Source organism: Sparus aurata, chromosome 20 (genome assembly GCF_900880675.1).
Source record: "Sparus aurata chromosome 20, fSpaAur1.1, whole genome shotgun sequence".
Taxonomy (NCBI): domain Eukaryota; kingdom Metazoa; phylum Chordata; class Actinopteri; order Spariformes; family Sparidae; genus Sparus; species Sparus aurata.
Genome location: NC_044206.1, coordinates 12,864,318 through 12,879,962, shown reverse-complemented (window position 1 = coordinate 12,879,962; position 15,645 = coordinate 12,864,318). Strand labels below are relative to the sequence as shown.

Genomic DNA, 15,645 nt, shown 5'->3' with positions numbered 1-15,645 from the left:
CCTCTGAGCTTGAGAAGAGGCCAAATGGCAGGGTTTAAACACTTGAGCACAGACGAGTGGTCCTATTTACCAGGCCACTGGGCTCCTTTTTAGGGCTTGCTAGCTTCGGACCCCCTCGCGTAAGAAAAGAACGAAACTTTTGTTTTTACCGACTCCCCTTTAAATCTGTCTGTCTGCCTTCCCCGCTTGACTGAAGTGGATACAGAGGCGGCCTTTTGTTCTACGGAGATGAAGAGGGATGCTGTGGTATAGGAGGGGAGAGTGAGGGGTAAGAGGCGGTGGGTGTGATTCATTGTAATCTAATAAATACCTCGCAAAAGAGGGCTGGGGTGCCTTCTCAACCCCTCAGCTGTCTGTTTTTGAAATGGGGCTCTCCTAGGTTTGACACCCGGGGAAGTAAAAAGGGGATTAGGGAAGGAGAAAGCGTCAGGCCATATACATCTCTTTCTCTGTCTTTTTCTTTGCCTTGGAGCTTTCTCCTCCTGCGCCCCTCAATCATTCTCTCTTTGGGAGCGAGAGGGCCCCTCGCCGAGCTGCGAGCGTATGAATGATGTCATCCAGGTACCTATCTTGACCGAGAGATTTAGAAAGGCTTGAATGGCCTCAGTCCTTCTATAATCCTTCAAATAGCTATCACTTTTTTGCAAATTTTCTGGTCCAGTGAATGAGCATAATGCCGCCCTTTTCTGTGTGACAATAGTGTTGCAACGGTTTATCTCCTGTCGAATTCCGGCAAAAATCAAGCAAGAGGAAAGTAGAGGCACGTCCTTGTACACGAAATAGTTAAAGCAGAGGTTTGACCGGGGTCACCCGCGGTCCATTGCTTCGCAGCATCACCGGGGATTATAGGGTAACTTCTGCCATGCTGCTCAAGCATGACCAGAAGGCTCGGCCAGTTTTGACCTGAATGGGAGCGCTGAATGAGAGGCCGGCATTGAAATTCAGGATGCAGTCACTTGCAGCCACTAATGTCTCTCTTTAAATGGTAACATCCTTTCTCTCGGGCCCCCCACCCGTCCAACTGTCTTATCCTCTGACAGGCTTTTAGTCCTTGAAAACATTCACTCGTAATTGTACAGTACAAAAGATACAATCAGAGAGCCAATTTAGTTTGGATTTGAAGATGCACTAACTTGTTTTTTACGCAGCAGAATTCAATACGCATCACTTTCTAATTTCATATCCTATTATGGTAAAAATATGTCTAACACTGACCCTTCTGTTTGTTTCTCTCTCTTACAGGAAGGGCTCTGGTCAGCCTGAAGTGAAGGGTCACTGAGCTCAGACACTCTCCTTCCACTGACTCACACTTACACACACATAGGAGACAGTCACACACACAGACAGACAGACAGACAGACAGACACACACACACGTCTGCACAAGGCCACATATACATCCACATTCGGACTTGTGGGTACACACACACACACACACACTCATCGGTGCATAAACGCAGGCACACACTCACACACAGGCCCTCTGAGCAGGATGAGGGAACCCTGGAGGTGCCTGTTGGGCCTGTGCCTCCTGGCATGCTCAGCCTCCACCCACAGTGCCGCCAACCCCTTCGCAGGCCAGCAGACCCCGCCGGACCCTTGCTATGACGACACAGGAGCAGCCCGCCGCTGTATCCCCGAGTTCATCAACGCTGCCTTCGGCAAGGAGGTGGCGGTGTCCAGCATCTGCGGCCGGCCTCCGTCCCGCTCCTGCAGCGTGGTGGAGCGGGGTGACGACCGGCCTTCCGTGCGCACGTGCCAAATCTGCGATGCAACCGACCCTCGCCGTGCCCATCCAGCGTCCTACCTCACTGACCTCAACTCAGCCCACAACCTCACCTGCTGGCAGTCGGAGAATCTGAACACCTCGCCCCACAACGTGACTCTCACCCTGTCGCTCGGTAAAAAGTTTGAGATCACCTACGTCAGCCTGCAGTTCTGTTCACCGCGACCAGAATCCCTGGCTATATACAAGAGCATGGACTACGGCAAGACCTGGATGCCCTACCAGTACTACTCCTCACAGTGCCGACGCATGTACAATCGGCCCAACAAGGCAACCATCACCAAGCAGAATGAACAGGAAGCGCTATGTACAGATGGCCACACTGACCTCTACCCGCTCTCTGGAGGACTCATCGCTTTCAGCACTCTGGATGGACGGCCCTCTGGCAAAGACTTCGACAACAGCCCCGTCCTCCAGGACTGGGTGACTGTCACCGACATCCGCGTGGTCTTCAGCCGGCCCCAGCTACCCCGGGAGCTGGGACTGGGGGCTGGAAGCAACAGCGGAGGGCGGGACGACGACCCAACAGCGGTGACATCCACGCTGCCAACTTATTTCTATGCAGTGGGAGACTTCCAGGTGGGCGGGAGGTGTAAATGCAACGGACACGGCTCCCGCTGCCTGAAAGACAAGGAAGGCAAGCTGGTGTGCGACTGCAAGCACAACACAGAGGGACCTGAATGTGACCGCTGCAAGCCCTTTCACTACGACCGGCCGTGGCAGAGGGCCAATGCCCGCGAGGCCAATGAGTGTCTGCGTAAGTCTTTCCCTCTATATGTCATTCTTTATGTGCTTTTAACATGTTTCAGTCGGCCGGCTGTGGAACAAACTGCAGATTTCTCTCTGCCTGGAAACAATGCAGACCGCTTCTGACAGCCTACATTTAGCACAACACACTTTCTAAAAAGAGACCTCATACAGTGGCTTTACAGAGTTCATCAGAGGATAAATACATACCCTTCCACGTCAGTTTAGTAGCCCTTATAAAAGGAAATGTGATATGCTGACACCCACTCCTTCATAAACTCTCTTCCATGTTTGGCTTCTTTGCCCTTCTAATGAATCACGGCCTCATTACAGTATTTCACAGAGATAATCTCCTGAATACATCTCAAACTTCCTAATGAGGCAATGGGACTAAACAATAGCACACACCATTTACACTCTCTGGCCACATCATTAGGTACACTTGTACAATGTAATGTGAACTAATGCAACAACTCTGCCATAAAATCTGCCTCTACAAAGATTCTGTAAGATGTAGATATTGAATTAAAGGGGCAGTTCACCCCAAAATCAGAGCAATTGAAAACAAAATTAATCATCAACACATAAATCATTGAATTGGAAGATGCAGTGGTGCTCAGTGAAGTGCCTTTATAAGAGGTTTAAGGGGGTTTATAGTTATCATTGCAAAATGTGCCAAAGTTTTCCCAGATTGCTTTGGGAGGCCCCAACCATTTGCCTCTCCTGACAGTGCTCCTCTGCAAGTACAAGCCTCATCACCATCAGAAGATCCAGGCTTCCTTGTGTGCATTGATACGGTTGCCGGGTGTGGTTTAGTAGAGGGGAAATAGTTCCAACATGAAACTGCTCACAACAAGATCTGTGGATTATCTTGAGTCCAACTGGGTCATGATTTCTGGAGAGAGTCATCCCTGTTGAGTTTTTGAGTGGATTGAGAGCCATCCATTATATTTGAGAGAAGGCAGACATCTCTGTGATCGCTATCTCTCACACCAAAACAATCTAGATTTAATTAAAAGTGCTAAAGGTGAGAGGAAAAATATTTCTTTGATTTTGAGGTGAACTGTCCCTTTAACCACGTGATTATCGTTGAGGTTGTAATGTTGTAATGCATTACACTGAGAGGTGTTTCTAATATTCTGGCCACTCCTTTTTCATACATGACAGGGGCAGAATATTAGCCTTTGAATGTAACACACTCCAGTACAGCACCACAATCCACTATGACCTCAGTGATAAACATAAAGTACAATTATTAACTTTTTGACGACGGCGACAAAAAACGTTTAATTGCGAGCGTCGTAAAAGTAAAAAAGTGAGTCAGTGTACGAAAATAAGAACATATTTGAAAATCCAGGTTGTTTATTTCTCCTTTGGATTGAGTCGTGACCTTTTCAGCCCTCATTTTCAGGATATGAGGACAGCGGTGTAAAAACAGGCCAACGATTTATTCACACACACACATACACCGGAGAAAGAGGGAGAGGGAGAGGGAGGTACAAAACAGGAGAGCTTTAACTATTATGACCTGTGGTTGACTGTCACATGGGTAATTAAGAAATGTTTCCAGAACACACCGGATGGGTTTGTGTTTACACAGGTGAGGAGCCCTGGTAGCGCCGAGTGGTTCGAGCTCGCAACCTTAGCAAACGTCTCTCAAAACACGAGCCCATCCTCTTTCTTTTTGCATTTCCCATCAGCCCCCCAACCCCCCCACTCTCTATTTACCGTCCCTCTACAGGCCTACTTTCAACAAAAATCATGTTTTCTGGACTTGTCTATGAAAATACTCTTTTTCACGAGCAAGTCTAAACAGCGGATGACAACAGCTCGAGTCATTGGCACGCGGCTGCAGCTAAGTCATCCAAGAATGTTATTTGGCAGCGTTCGCTTTTTACCTCAAGACATGCTTTGTAAAAGTCATCCAGACGGGCTCTGAAAGCCTGCCAGGTAAGATTATGGCAATTTCTGTGGCAATTTTTGTTAATCTAAATGGATTACCTTTGTATTGGATTAGGCTTTTAGATGATAACAGGTTTTTTGATGTGATATTTTAGCTCGTATATTAATTCCATGCCATGTTGCACCGTGTTTTTTCTCCGACGTGTTGGCGTTTCTCTGCTGGTAACTTTCACAGCGTTCTTCTGTTTAGTATAAATAGACATAGGTGGAACATAATTCAGGTCAATTTTGCCTGTCATAAAAATTGTTTGGGCAAGAAAATAAAACCATATTAGGAACCGCTGTCCCCATTTTAACCTTACCCCATAATGATGTCCAATTACAGCCCCAGAGAGAAAAAAAAACAGAAAAACAGTGTGTATTTTTCTAACATGTTATAATTGCCCAGTGAGCTGGCCTGGGATCATGTTTAGCATTGAACACTGCCAGATCTGTTTAAAGGGGACAGAGAGTGACAGAGCCAGAGGAGCGTTGGACTCCGGCCTGTCTTTGGCTTCCCCATCTACCCTCGACACCCTTGCTCACTCGCAGATGCACACCAAACCGCTCACACACCTAGCCTCCTTTCACAACAATATCCTGCAAATCCCTCAGTGTGTTCTCGCGCACGCCCTCTTTCAAATGTCCCGTAGCTGTTTCCGAAACGTTACACCCGCTTCCCGCAGATCCCTCCTCGGCGGGACTGATATGTCACTTCCATCCACGACTTCTGGACTAAACAGCCCGGCTCCTCCAGCCAACTCTGATGACCTAATCCTAGTGTTGATACAGGGCAGTTAATGCCTATTGCAAAGCTGCACGCTATACCTGATCACACATCCGGACACGCCAAAAGAGCCGGTCCCAGATGTCCCCAATTTCATGTTAAAGGCCTCTTTACAGCTAGAAACGGTTCCAAAGTATCCTCGAAGTAGCATTAAAAAAGCCCCTCCAGTGTATATTAAAACGCACCCGCCCCTTGTTGATTTGTCTGCTTGCTTTTCTTTCTCACACGGTGCACAAATGGTGGCGGGCTCCACGGCAAGCCCTGAGGCACGCCGCCATGGCAGCAAGGTGTAAGTATTTAGACTGGGCGAGTGTGTCAGAGTGGCAAGTTACAGAGGCGAGGAGTCCCTTAGGTGTCACCGGAGCCTTCACGAGGCCCTGTGGTTGTTTGGGTTGGAGGTAGGGGCTGAAAGGGGGGGGGGGGGCTGAGGTCATGATCCTTTGTGGGGTGGTGACAAGGTTAAGTTGACGGGGAGATGGTTTGTGGGCAGATGTGGAGCAGAATCAATAGTTGTTTCACATCCCACCTCTGCGTGTGTCAGGCCGTGAGAAATGGCGTGCCTGGTAGCCGATGTCGCCACTTTGAACGTCATTGTTAAGGCTTTGCTCTTCGCGGCCTCGACCGAAGTCCTCACCCCGCAGAACGGGAACACTCTCTACAACAGGCTGGTCGGATTGCTCGCTTGCCTCACTAAATGTTTGACATGCGCCGCACCAAGATTACTGTCTGAGCTCTTGGCAAGCTCGCATACTGTCTCCAGACACAAGCCATGCACACACACACGCACACACACACGCGCGCGCGCCCATCTGCCGCCTCCCTCACGATGAATCCTGCCTCGAGACATCGGTTTACAAATCCTCTGCTCTAGTAGTCAGAGAGGGCAGCCTCGTAAAGGAGCATGTCTGTTTGTACTGATGGAGACCTGATGGAAAAAGCTGTGATTTATCTGCCCCGGAGTTTGAGCCGCAAGGACAGAATGAGGAAACAGATGGATAAGAGCTATTTGGTTACTGGTAGTGATTGAGCATTGGCTTTTCTGCTGGCATGCTCGATGCTGTAATGTAAATACTTTTCTGTTGACTTAAAAAATGTGAGACGGTGTATCATGGCTCAATAAACTCTGCCAAAGTCACAGCACAAGATGAAGAGGCCTCTTGTGGACCTGACGACAATGTGACATCCTGAGTAGATGATCATTTATGGCTGCGGAGGAGCTCTCTGCAGCCATCTTGGCCCTGTAGGCTGTGGCACCGAGCTGTTTCTATTCTCCAGCCCTTCCCTTCCCCTCATTTTGGACTGCAGGAAGTCCACAGCACTGCTTATAGGATGCTGGGCCAGACACCATCCATCCCTAATGGACCAGCCAAGCCAGGTCTGTTTCCCAGTGTTGCGCCAGGCACACTGGTATGCATTCATAGCGTTAAAATCCAGAGGTCACATGAAGGCTGTTTGGATTGCCATTGGGGCTGATTTGCCAGAAATGCAGGTGAGCTAGCTGCGGTGGATAGCAGTACCGGGTGTTCCTGCTCCGCTGTAGTGTTTGGGTGTGGCGGCGAATATTTGAATAGTAAATTTAGACACATTGAGTCCAGCTAGCGATACGGTGTTCTGTTTTTCCTGAACGAGAAAGAGGAGTTTCCTGGGAAATTAAATCAATCAGCAAAAGAAGTAGACTCTCATCCGTCCATGTCGTCACCTGGAGGGAAATGCCCACAAATGAGTTACTCCCTCCCAAAAAAGTTGTATAATAGATGTTATTAGATCATGTCTGCCACACTAATGAATGAGCTGCTTAATTTGAGTTTTTACAGCGCAAGAAGGAGGAGACATCCGATCCTTGTCACTCGCCCTCTCAAACGTTTTGTGCGGGCTCGTGGTTTACGCCGGGCCCAGCCTCTTTTTTTTTTTGTGGAAACTATTAGCCGGAATTAGGGGGAATTTGACAGATGGGTTTCAGAGGGAAAGCATCGTGATCCAGCAGAGGTGTGTGCATGTGCGAATGTGTGCGAGGGCAGCCAGGAAGTGGGCTCAGATCACAGCCCGCAGGTCTGTGGAAACTCCGAAGACCACAGAAGCACAAATGTATTTCTCTTTCTCTTCGCTACTTTCCCCATCGCCTGACGAGGGGGCAGATGGTTACTTGATGCTGATTAGAATTTCAATATAGGCCTCCTCCATCCTTTCACACCATCCCCCCCCCCCCCCCCCCATCACCCAAGACCGCCGCCCCTCCACATCTCCACGCAAGGGCAGGCAGAGGTCAGGCCCATGTTCCAGTCGTAGCGCAGATTAGCCAAGACACTCTTCAGGCCTGGTGATTGAGAATGACCTCATTCTCGAACACATGAAAGAAAGACATTCATGAAAACCGTGGTGCAGTTCTGTGAGTTTGCATGATTTTGGATGCCGCATGTTATAGTTTCTCAATCGTGGTATGGCGTGGAGCAGGGTTTGTGTGCTTTCGTTCTTGCGACACCGCGTTGTTCGGTCTCGAGCCACACAGCGTTGTTTGGACTCGGGTAGAGCAAAGTTAAACTCACCCGATTGCTTCGTATTTCCACACAGCAGCCCTGAAATTGTCCTCCGAGGCCAGCTGAAGTTCGGTTAACCGTCCCTAGGGGGCAACGTGATATGAAGCTCAGCGAGATGCCAAATATAGACGAGCGAGGACGAGACAAGCCAGAGCTGCCGCGATATCACCGCATGTATGTGCCATGTTCTTACTTTTGCTAATTGACTTAAAGACCCTCCCACTCCTCCCACCTCCGCCGCCGCCGCCACCACCGGTCGCTGGAGGCTATCGGGGAACCGACACTTCAATTACTTACAGCGCAACGCACAAATGAGCATGAGATGTTTGTGTGTGTGTGTGTGTGTGTGTGTTGGGGGGGCAGAGTGAAAGAAAGTGATTTGAGAAAGAAACCTCCTGTGTTTTCGAATAATTACACAGCCGAGGAATGTTGTTCTAAAATCAACAGCCCCTATGAAATGATGCCTGTGGGGTGGTTAGCATGAGACGCAGGGGCCGCGGCTCAGAGAGGCCAACAAACATGCGGCGTGTGAGTTTTGTTTGGTTGGCGTTTCTAAGGGCATGAAGCAAGAGGTGCTTCCTTTATCTGGCCCAGACAACAAGGGGCTCGGTCTGTTTGATTGGTCTGTACTTTTAGCTCCGCTCTACGCTTTTATTCCCTCTGTCAAGTATTGCAACTTTGGTCATCGGCCAACCCGCAGAGGACTGATGCTTTTTCACATGAAGCCACCCATAAAGGCTCTCTGGCAAGCAGGAAACATGGTGAAACAAATGTTAAAGACAGCAAAGTGTCAAATAACAGCGCTCATGTCAGCTGGGTTAAAACCTTAGGAAATGCGCTGCGGCTGCCCGAGGCCAAGTGTGTGTGTGTGTGTGTGTGTGTGTGTGTGTGTGTGTGTGTGTGTGTGTGTGCGCATACGCATCTCCTTGTGCATGTGTGAGAGCCACATGTAATCTAGTAGTGCGATGTAGCGTTTCATCCCTGTGCCAAAGCAAACTGATGGAGCTGCAGTGTGCCCAGCCTGCTCTCCCAGGCCCCCATCAGCTTCTCCCCCCACAGATGGTAGCAATCACCTCCCGAGGTGCCCGTCACCGCCGGCGCTCTCTCCCCTTTCTATCCTGTGTAACCGACTCTTGTCGAAGATTAGCTCTCTGCCTGGTACGTTTTCCTCTCTGCTACCTCGTCTTTGATTTCACATATACATATTTGTCTTTTTGCTGAAATCAGCCGTTTCTTTTTCTCTCCTATTGAATTCTTTTTGTTTTGCTAACAGTTTTTATGCCGTCACAGGCCTCTGCGCTCTGTTGCCTCAGAAAATATGTGTTTTTTGGCTGTCGGCCGGTGTTGCTGGTGGCAGCGAGGCTCAGAGGCTGTTCACAGAAAATATATGTTTGTTAACAAATGAGCGAATGATGATCTCTTGGCTCCTGTCAGCTGTGGTTTTGTGTGACCGTGGCTCACACGAAGCTGTTAGTTTGTATGTGTCTGCATACATTGGTATAGTATATGTAATGGATGGTGACGGTTAGTGTATGTAAATAAACAGGTCTGGTGTGAGTAGTGTTAACAAATCCTTCACTTTGTCTGGAAGCGGCCAACCAAGTTCTGCTTTTCAACCCAGGGCTTTCAGATCACCCTCACAGCTTAAAACCTGCCTAAAAAGTCCAGTCCCATCGTGTACAGATCAAGTTTGGCTTTTATAGATGAAAAATGATTTTGTTTTTTTTTACTGATGATCAGTTTCCTTGACAAGTTGAACCATGAAAAACTGTTGCATAATGTCCTCTGTGGTTTGTGAGGAGGGCTTTATCAGGTCTGAGAAAAAGACTCTGGTGATGTCATCGGGATCATCGTGAATAAGCTTTGGAGACTTTAATTTAAAGCTTAGGACTTTTTCCAAGAAAGCAGAGTGTATTTCATTGTGGGAGTTATAGAACAATAGTAGAACAACACTACGTGGGAGGTTATCTTGATTCTGACCATTTCCTTTCCAACATCCTTGTAAGGTGCTTGGCCAGAATGAGCCAGAGAAGCTTCAGGGCCTCTTGTTATGATCACATAAAACCATCTTTGCACTTAAATCAGTGCATGTATGCAGGTTTTTTTGGTTTGTTTTTTTTTTTTGAAAACACAGGTAAACACACTGCATTGCAGCAAGTCAAAGCAGCACGTCGGGAAAAAAAAAAGCTAAAGTGGCCTCCTGGTCATCATGTTTCAGAGTCATTTGACCTGGGACTAAATGCTGATTGTACCCTTTCCTAGATGTGAGAGGGTGGTATTTTACCAGGTGTGACAGAAGGTATCAGTCCCTGTCACTGTTAAAGTGATGAACGCTCATATTGTGTGAGATTCACAACGGTTCTCATCAAACCATTCAGTAGGAAGAAACTAACCCTGACTGCATGGTGCCAGCGAGTAAGCCGAAGCGATCCCCCTCCAAACTGAAACTAACAGTAAACAAATCTAAAAGACTCATTGCAGTGGTTCTGGTCACAATTTTTCGGACACCTCCTGTCTCTTCTCTTAATATATTCTTCTTCAGCTTAACCTTTGACCTCTAATTTTACTGCTCAATTCTGGGTCACCGATTATCAGCCCAGCGCACATACGGCCCTGCACGACAACCCTAAAACAGTCGGTTTCCCCCCTCACCATTTTCTACTGTCATCTCTGGCCACAATGGTGAATTTACACAGTAGGTTCCATCTGTCACTTTCTATTTCTAAACCGGCCCAGGCATCGCAGGCGTCCCCCGGAGTGCACCGGTTGCGTAGGCCCAGATTCGTGGAATAATAATCACTTTTTTTTACCGAATTTGATTGCACAACAGAAGTCTACTTCTGCTTCCGTGATCGGACTGCAGGAAAAAATAAAAAACATAAAGAGCAAGCGAGACAGACAGAGAGGAAAGGCATAGGTGGGACAGAGATAACTATGTTTAGATATGGGGAAGTGAAGTGGACTAGAGAGAGGGAACAGAGCTAAGGACTCAACTCTCCACTGACACCAGGCCCCCCAACCTGGCAACCCTCCAGCCCTAATCTTGTTAAAGTCTTTCCCTGCCTGATGCCATCCAGAGAAGACGAAGGGAAGGACGGACGAGTGAAAGGATTGAGGGAGAGGCAACCAGTGAGAGTATATAAGACGGGGTCTCATGAAAGTAAGAGGAAAGAGAGAGGGGGGGGGGGGGGGGGAGGCTTGAGGGAGGGGTGGGAGAGGAATTAAGGGGACTCACAGTTCAAAAGGGCTCCCAAGAGCCGGCTCTTAAGCCCACGGCGTGAGGCTAACCGCAGAAACCAGCGGAGGGAGGGGAGGGCTGAGACGTGGTGTCAGAGCCAGAAGTGAAAGATACATCTGTGTGGAAGAGAGGGAGAGAGCAAGTGGCACTAAAGTGACTTCACAAAGAGGTAAAAAAAAAAAAACTCCTGTGTACATCATAGCACGGTCCATGTAATGCACACAGCGGGGCGACCGGAGTTTCCTGTTAGAGTTCTTAAATCTTGGTCTCAGCTTGTTGTCCACAGCTCATTAAAGGCCACAGACCCAGCCGTGTTTACATCGCTTTGAGCTTTACTGCTGCTCGCCTTTTTTTTCTGTATCTTTTGTTGCTCGATCGTGTCATTTTCGCGAGCGGTCTCCACCTTTTTTGAGGCGGCGTGGCTCATGTGTGGGGGATGCGTGAATGTGTGTATGTGCGTTTGTCCACACTGTACACTCCTTTGGCTCTAATGAGGAGCTAATTAACCGGGTGTTACCCCCGGTGCCCTGAGCAGGTGGCTGGAGCAGCCAGGCGGAACTCAGCCCAAACACACACACCGACACACACACACACACACACACACACACACACACACACCATACACACACCGACACACACACACGATGGCAGGAGCCCATATAGCAGAGCCTGTTTGGTCAGGCGGGGAGGGCACCTAAAGGGGGGTGTGGGGGTGGGGGCTGTTGCAGCAGGTCTGGACTGTGGCCTGCGCCAAGAGGGTAGAGGAGGTGGTGGTGGTGGTGGTGGGAGAGCGGCCCTCTCCAATTTTCAAGGACCAATTTTAGCCATGGGATTTGGGTTTTGCACAGGCATCCAAAATCAATTGGCTCTGCTTACCGGGTTGGCTTTGGTGGAGCTGAAGGAAAAATGAGGTTAGATTTATCCCTGACATATGGAGGGGAACAGAGAGGCGGTGCGCTCCACAAACACACTTGCATTTTATTTGTCAAGCGCGAGTCTTTACGGGCCAATTTGTCACAGCAGACCTGACAGAGCAGCCCGCGAGCTCATTCAGAGCACAGTGACTTGTTGAGGCACCTGCCATGGAAGCTGTAACACACAGCGAGGTGTTCTCCTGTCAATCTTACCTGAAATATTCCTCTGTACAGAGGAGGATACGACAAGACATTTTACTCCAGCCACATGAATTTGCATTTGGCGCTGCTCATTTTTATGACAAGCTGCTGCAACTATTCTCCCCTCTAAAATTTTCCGAGGGGTTTTCTTCCTCTATTCTCTCCTTGATTTTTTATTTTTTTTGTCTCTGCATCCATCCATTTGCCAAGCTTCTAGCTTGTGTTTGTTGTCTGATTTCCACGACAACACAAGGAAACCGCATTTACGCATCCTTTTAATTGGACGCTAACCCATAAAGGAGACGGAGCATCGCCGCTTCTTTGCCCACTTTCCGCCACCCGTGGTACGGGTCTGCTTTTCACCCTCCAACAGATAAGAATTAGCAAGTGTTTTGCGGAGAGCTAGCGAGGCTTTGATGTGTTAATGAATTGAAAAATGGCCTTCAACAGTGTTCAGTTATCCCCGCTGAGCCTAATTTGGGTGAGGGGGTTTGTTGCGGAGGTTGGTGGGGGGGATCGGGGGGGGGAAGGTGTCGGCGTGTGTGTGCGCACAAGCACTTCAAAACAAACCCATAAACATTCCAGGATCTTTGGGCAGCTGCTGCTCCGAGCTGAACCTAACTGCAGGCAGCATGTACACCAGGGGAAACACACACATACAAACACCTTCTTCAGGCCTCCTATGTTTTTTTGCTTATTTAATTTCCTCAGCCATTGACCTTATATTACTTTTTCATTCATGTTTTTCAATAACCTCGGTTATTTCTGACAGAAACGAATCCTCTCATTCTCGCTGCCGCTGTCGAGCCGCTCCCAGCCATCGCCGCCACACATGCTAAATCATTTAAAGGTTAAATTCTGGCGTTTTCTTTACATTTTTCCACACTCCGACGTATCCTCTCGCACTCAACACTTTGTTGGACGATCTTGTTGCACAGCAGTAAATCGAGAAGATGCCATGAGAAGGCCGCTGGTGCTTCGGCTTGGGGAGAAAATGGTGACCCACCGCTTTCATGTCCCGCTACAAGGTGTTAATGGACACAAGTGCTCACAGCTGTGTGTGTGTTTGAGACGCTTGATCATAATCAACGTCGTCGCCCCCCCCCCCCCAGCAGCTTTACCCGCTCACCAGAACTGGTGTGTTCTTTGTCACGTTTCCTCTCAGAACGAGTCAGACAGGCTGTTTGGTCATTCACATGTGCACACACACCAGATACAGGCGCAGCAACACACACATATGCACACAAGGAGCAAATACAATGTCAATATGTCATCAATTTTTGTCTGGTAAACAGGGACTTAAACTGCCTACATATCTCCTTTAGACAATTCTCTAGGGTCAAAGGTCAACCCTCACTCAGTGTCTCTACATAAACAACGCCACCTCGATATCACCTCGGATCCGTGCGCGAAACAGCCGTTCATTAACTGCAGAATTCCCAACAAATTTGGCTGCATAATAACCAGATGGAATTGGGAAACAGTCTGGGAATGTGCCCCCCCCCCCCTTTTTTTTTCCAGGGTCTTCAACCAGGGAAAACTGGGCCTCTTTCCCAACCTGGTGCCAGGCGTCCCCCCTCCAGCGCGGATGGCGATTCATATCGTTCACTGCTTTTTTACCTCACACCAAGTGATTCTTCTTCCCCTGTGAACGAGCACCGGTGACATTAACGGTCAATTGTGATCAGTTTCAGGGAGCTCATCTGATATCGCACAGACCATTGAGCTCGATGTAACTGCAGAAGTGACCTTCGCTGCAGCGAAGATACACGATGTCAGCTACACTGTAAAATCTAACACTTTTGTTACTTTAAAAAATGTAACCAATCACCTCAAAATTACCAAGTAGACTATGTGCATAATTATTATTTCTGTGTTAATTGTTTTCCTGACTTTTTTTAGGTTAAGTCAACCTTTAAATTTACAGTGTGTCAAAACTGAGGTGTAAAAACATCTCATTATGATTGGGGGGTTATGTACCAAATTATTTCTTGGCCAGGCACAATAACTTCACAAAGCAATTGCACCCAGCCAAGAAATAGTCCCGCACGTAATCCACATGACGCCATGGTGTGTCGGTTTTACACATCAATTTTTATAGCAGATTGGCTAATGTCTGTGCTAAGCAGCTGCCTGCTGTAGCTTTATATTTACCATGCAGACATTAGAGGTATCAAAATTCTCATCTAACTCCTGGGAAAGTGCGACTGAGGGAAATTCCCCAAATTTAAAAATATTAGGTCACCTATAAAGGAGACATATTATTATCATTATCAGGTTCATAATTTTATTTTGGGTTACTGCTAAAATAGGTTTACATGCTGTAATGCTCCAGAAATACATCAGTTTTCTCATCCTGTTTTTTCAAGGCCTCCCCTCCTGAATACCCAAGTCTGCTCTGATTGGTCAGCTCACAAACACCTGAGCCAGACCCACTTTTTAGCTTCCAGGATGGCGATTCATATAGTTCACTGCTTTTTTACCTCACATCAAGTGATTCTTCTTCCCCTTTGAACGAGCCACTGGTGACATTAACAGTCATTAGTGATCAGTTTCAGGGAGCTCATTTGACATTCCAGGAAGCTTCACTTCCATCATGAATATAGGGATAAATTATGCTAATGTGTGACATGGTGACATACTGTGATGTCAAGAAGTTGAAGAATTCAAGGCAGGACTACTGTTCCTGTAGGAGAGAGGAGCTCCCCTTGCCATGGACTTTGGGCTTTTTAACTCTCAAGAACTTTGACATGTACATGAGCCTGTTTAACACACTAGGGGCAAGGAAAGAACAGAAAAAAGCATAATAGGTTTACTTTGATAAAGGTTTGCAGGATGGAAAAATACAAAGTAAAAGCATTAAGTTGCTCTTTGCCAAAATAGATTTTAGCATTGTAGGGGCTGCAGCACACCAGACCTGAACTCGTTCATAGAACATGTTTTCCAAGAATAGTGTCAAGAAAAATACAAGGTACAGAGAAGTTCTAACCCTGGTTCCTTTCTCACCTCTGCACAACCAGACAATCACAGTGTGATGTGGGTGTGCATGTTGGATCATGGGTTTCGGAAAGTTACAGAAAATGTTTTCTGTACTAAATGTTCTTCTGCCTACTCACCAGTTACTCCATTGCACAGAAAGCCACACATATAGACACAAACACAACAGCCCCCAGTCCCTCAGCCAGTCTTGTTTACTTATCCCCCATTGTGGTGTCTTATTCTATTCCAAACATCTATTGTTAGTGTGTTTTTCTCAAACAGCAGATTAGAGTTAATTAATATCACCTTCCATTGTGATGCCCTAATAATCCTCTTTTGCCATGACTGTTGATGTTTTTGGTCAAACAGCTCTGCTGTTGTTTACCCCTTTCTAATTTATCTGCGGGTAACTTTGAACTGGAGCTAAGCTCTGCAGCGACGGTCTTTGAAGCCACGGCCAAGTCTTCAGGTCCCAGGTCTGACTCTGATTTAACCAGCAGAGGGTCTGGATCAAACTCC

At 47.7% G+C, this 15,645-nt stretch overlaps 1 protein-coding gene across 3 annotated transcripts in view; it reads left to right on the top strand.

The window, feature by feature from the left end:
- The window catches only part of ntn2 (netrin 2), a 53,907-nt gene that overhangs the window by 17,436 nt on the left and 20,826 nt on the right, over nt 1-15,645 (top strand). For all 3 annotated transcript variants that reach the window (XM_030401299.1, XM_030401300.1, XM_030401298.1), the window contains one exon: nt 1,243-2,542. In XM_030401299.1, coding sequence (XP_030257159.1) covers nt 1,492-2,542 — 1,051 coding nt within the window. In that variant the 5' untranslated portion in view covers nt 1,243-1,491. The remainder of the gene's footprint in view (nt 1-1,242; nt 2,543-15,645) is intronic.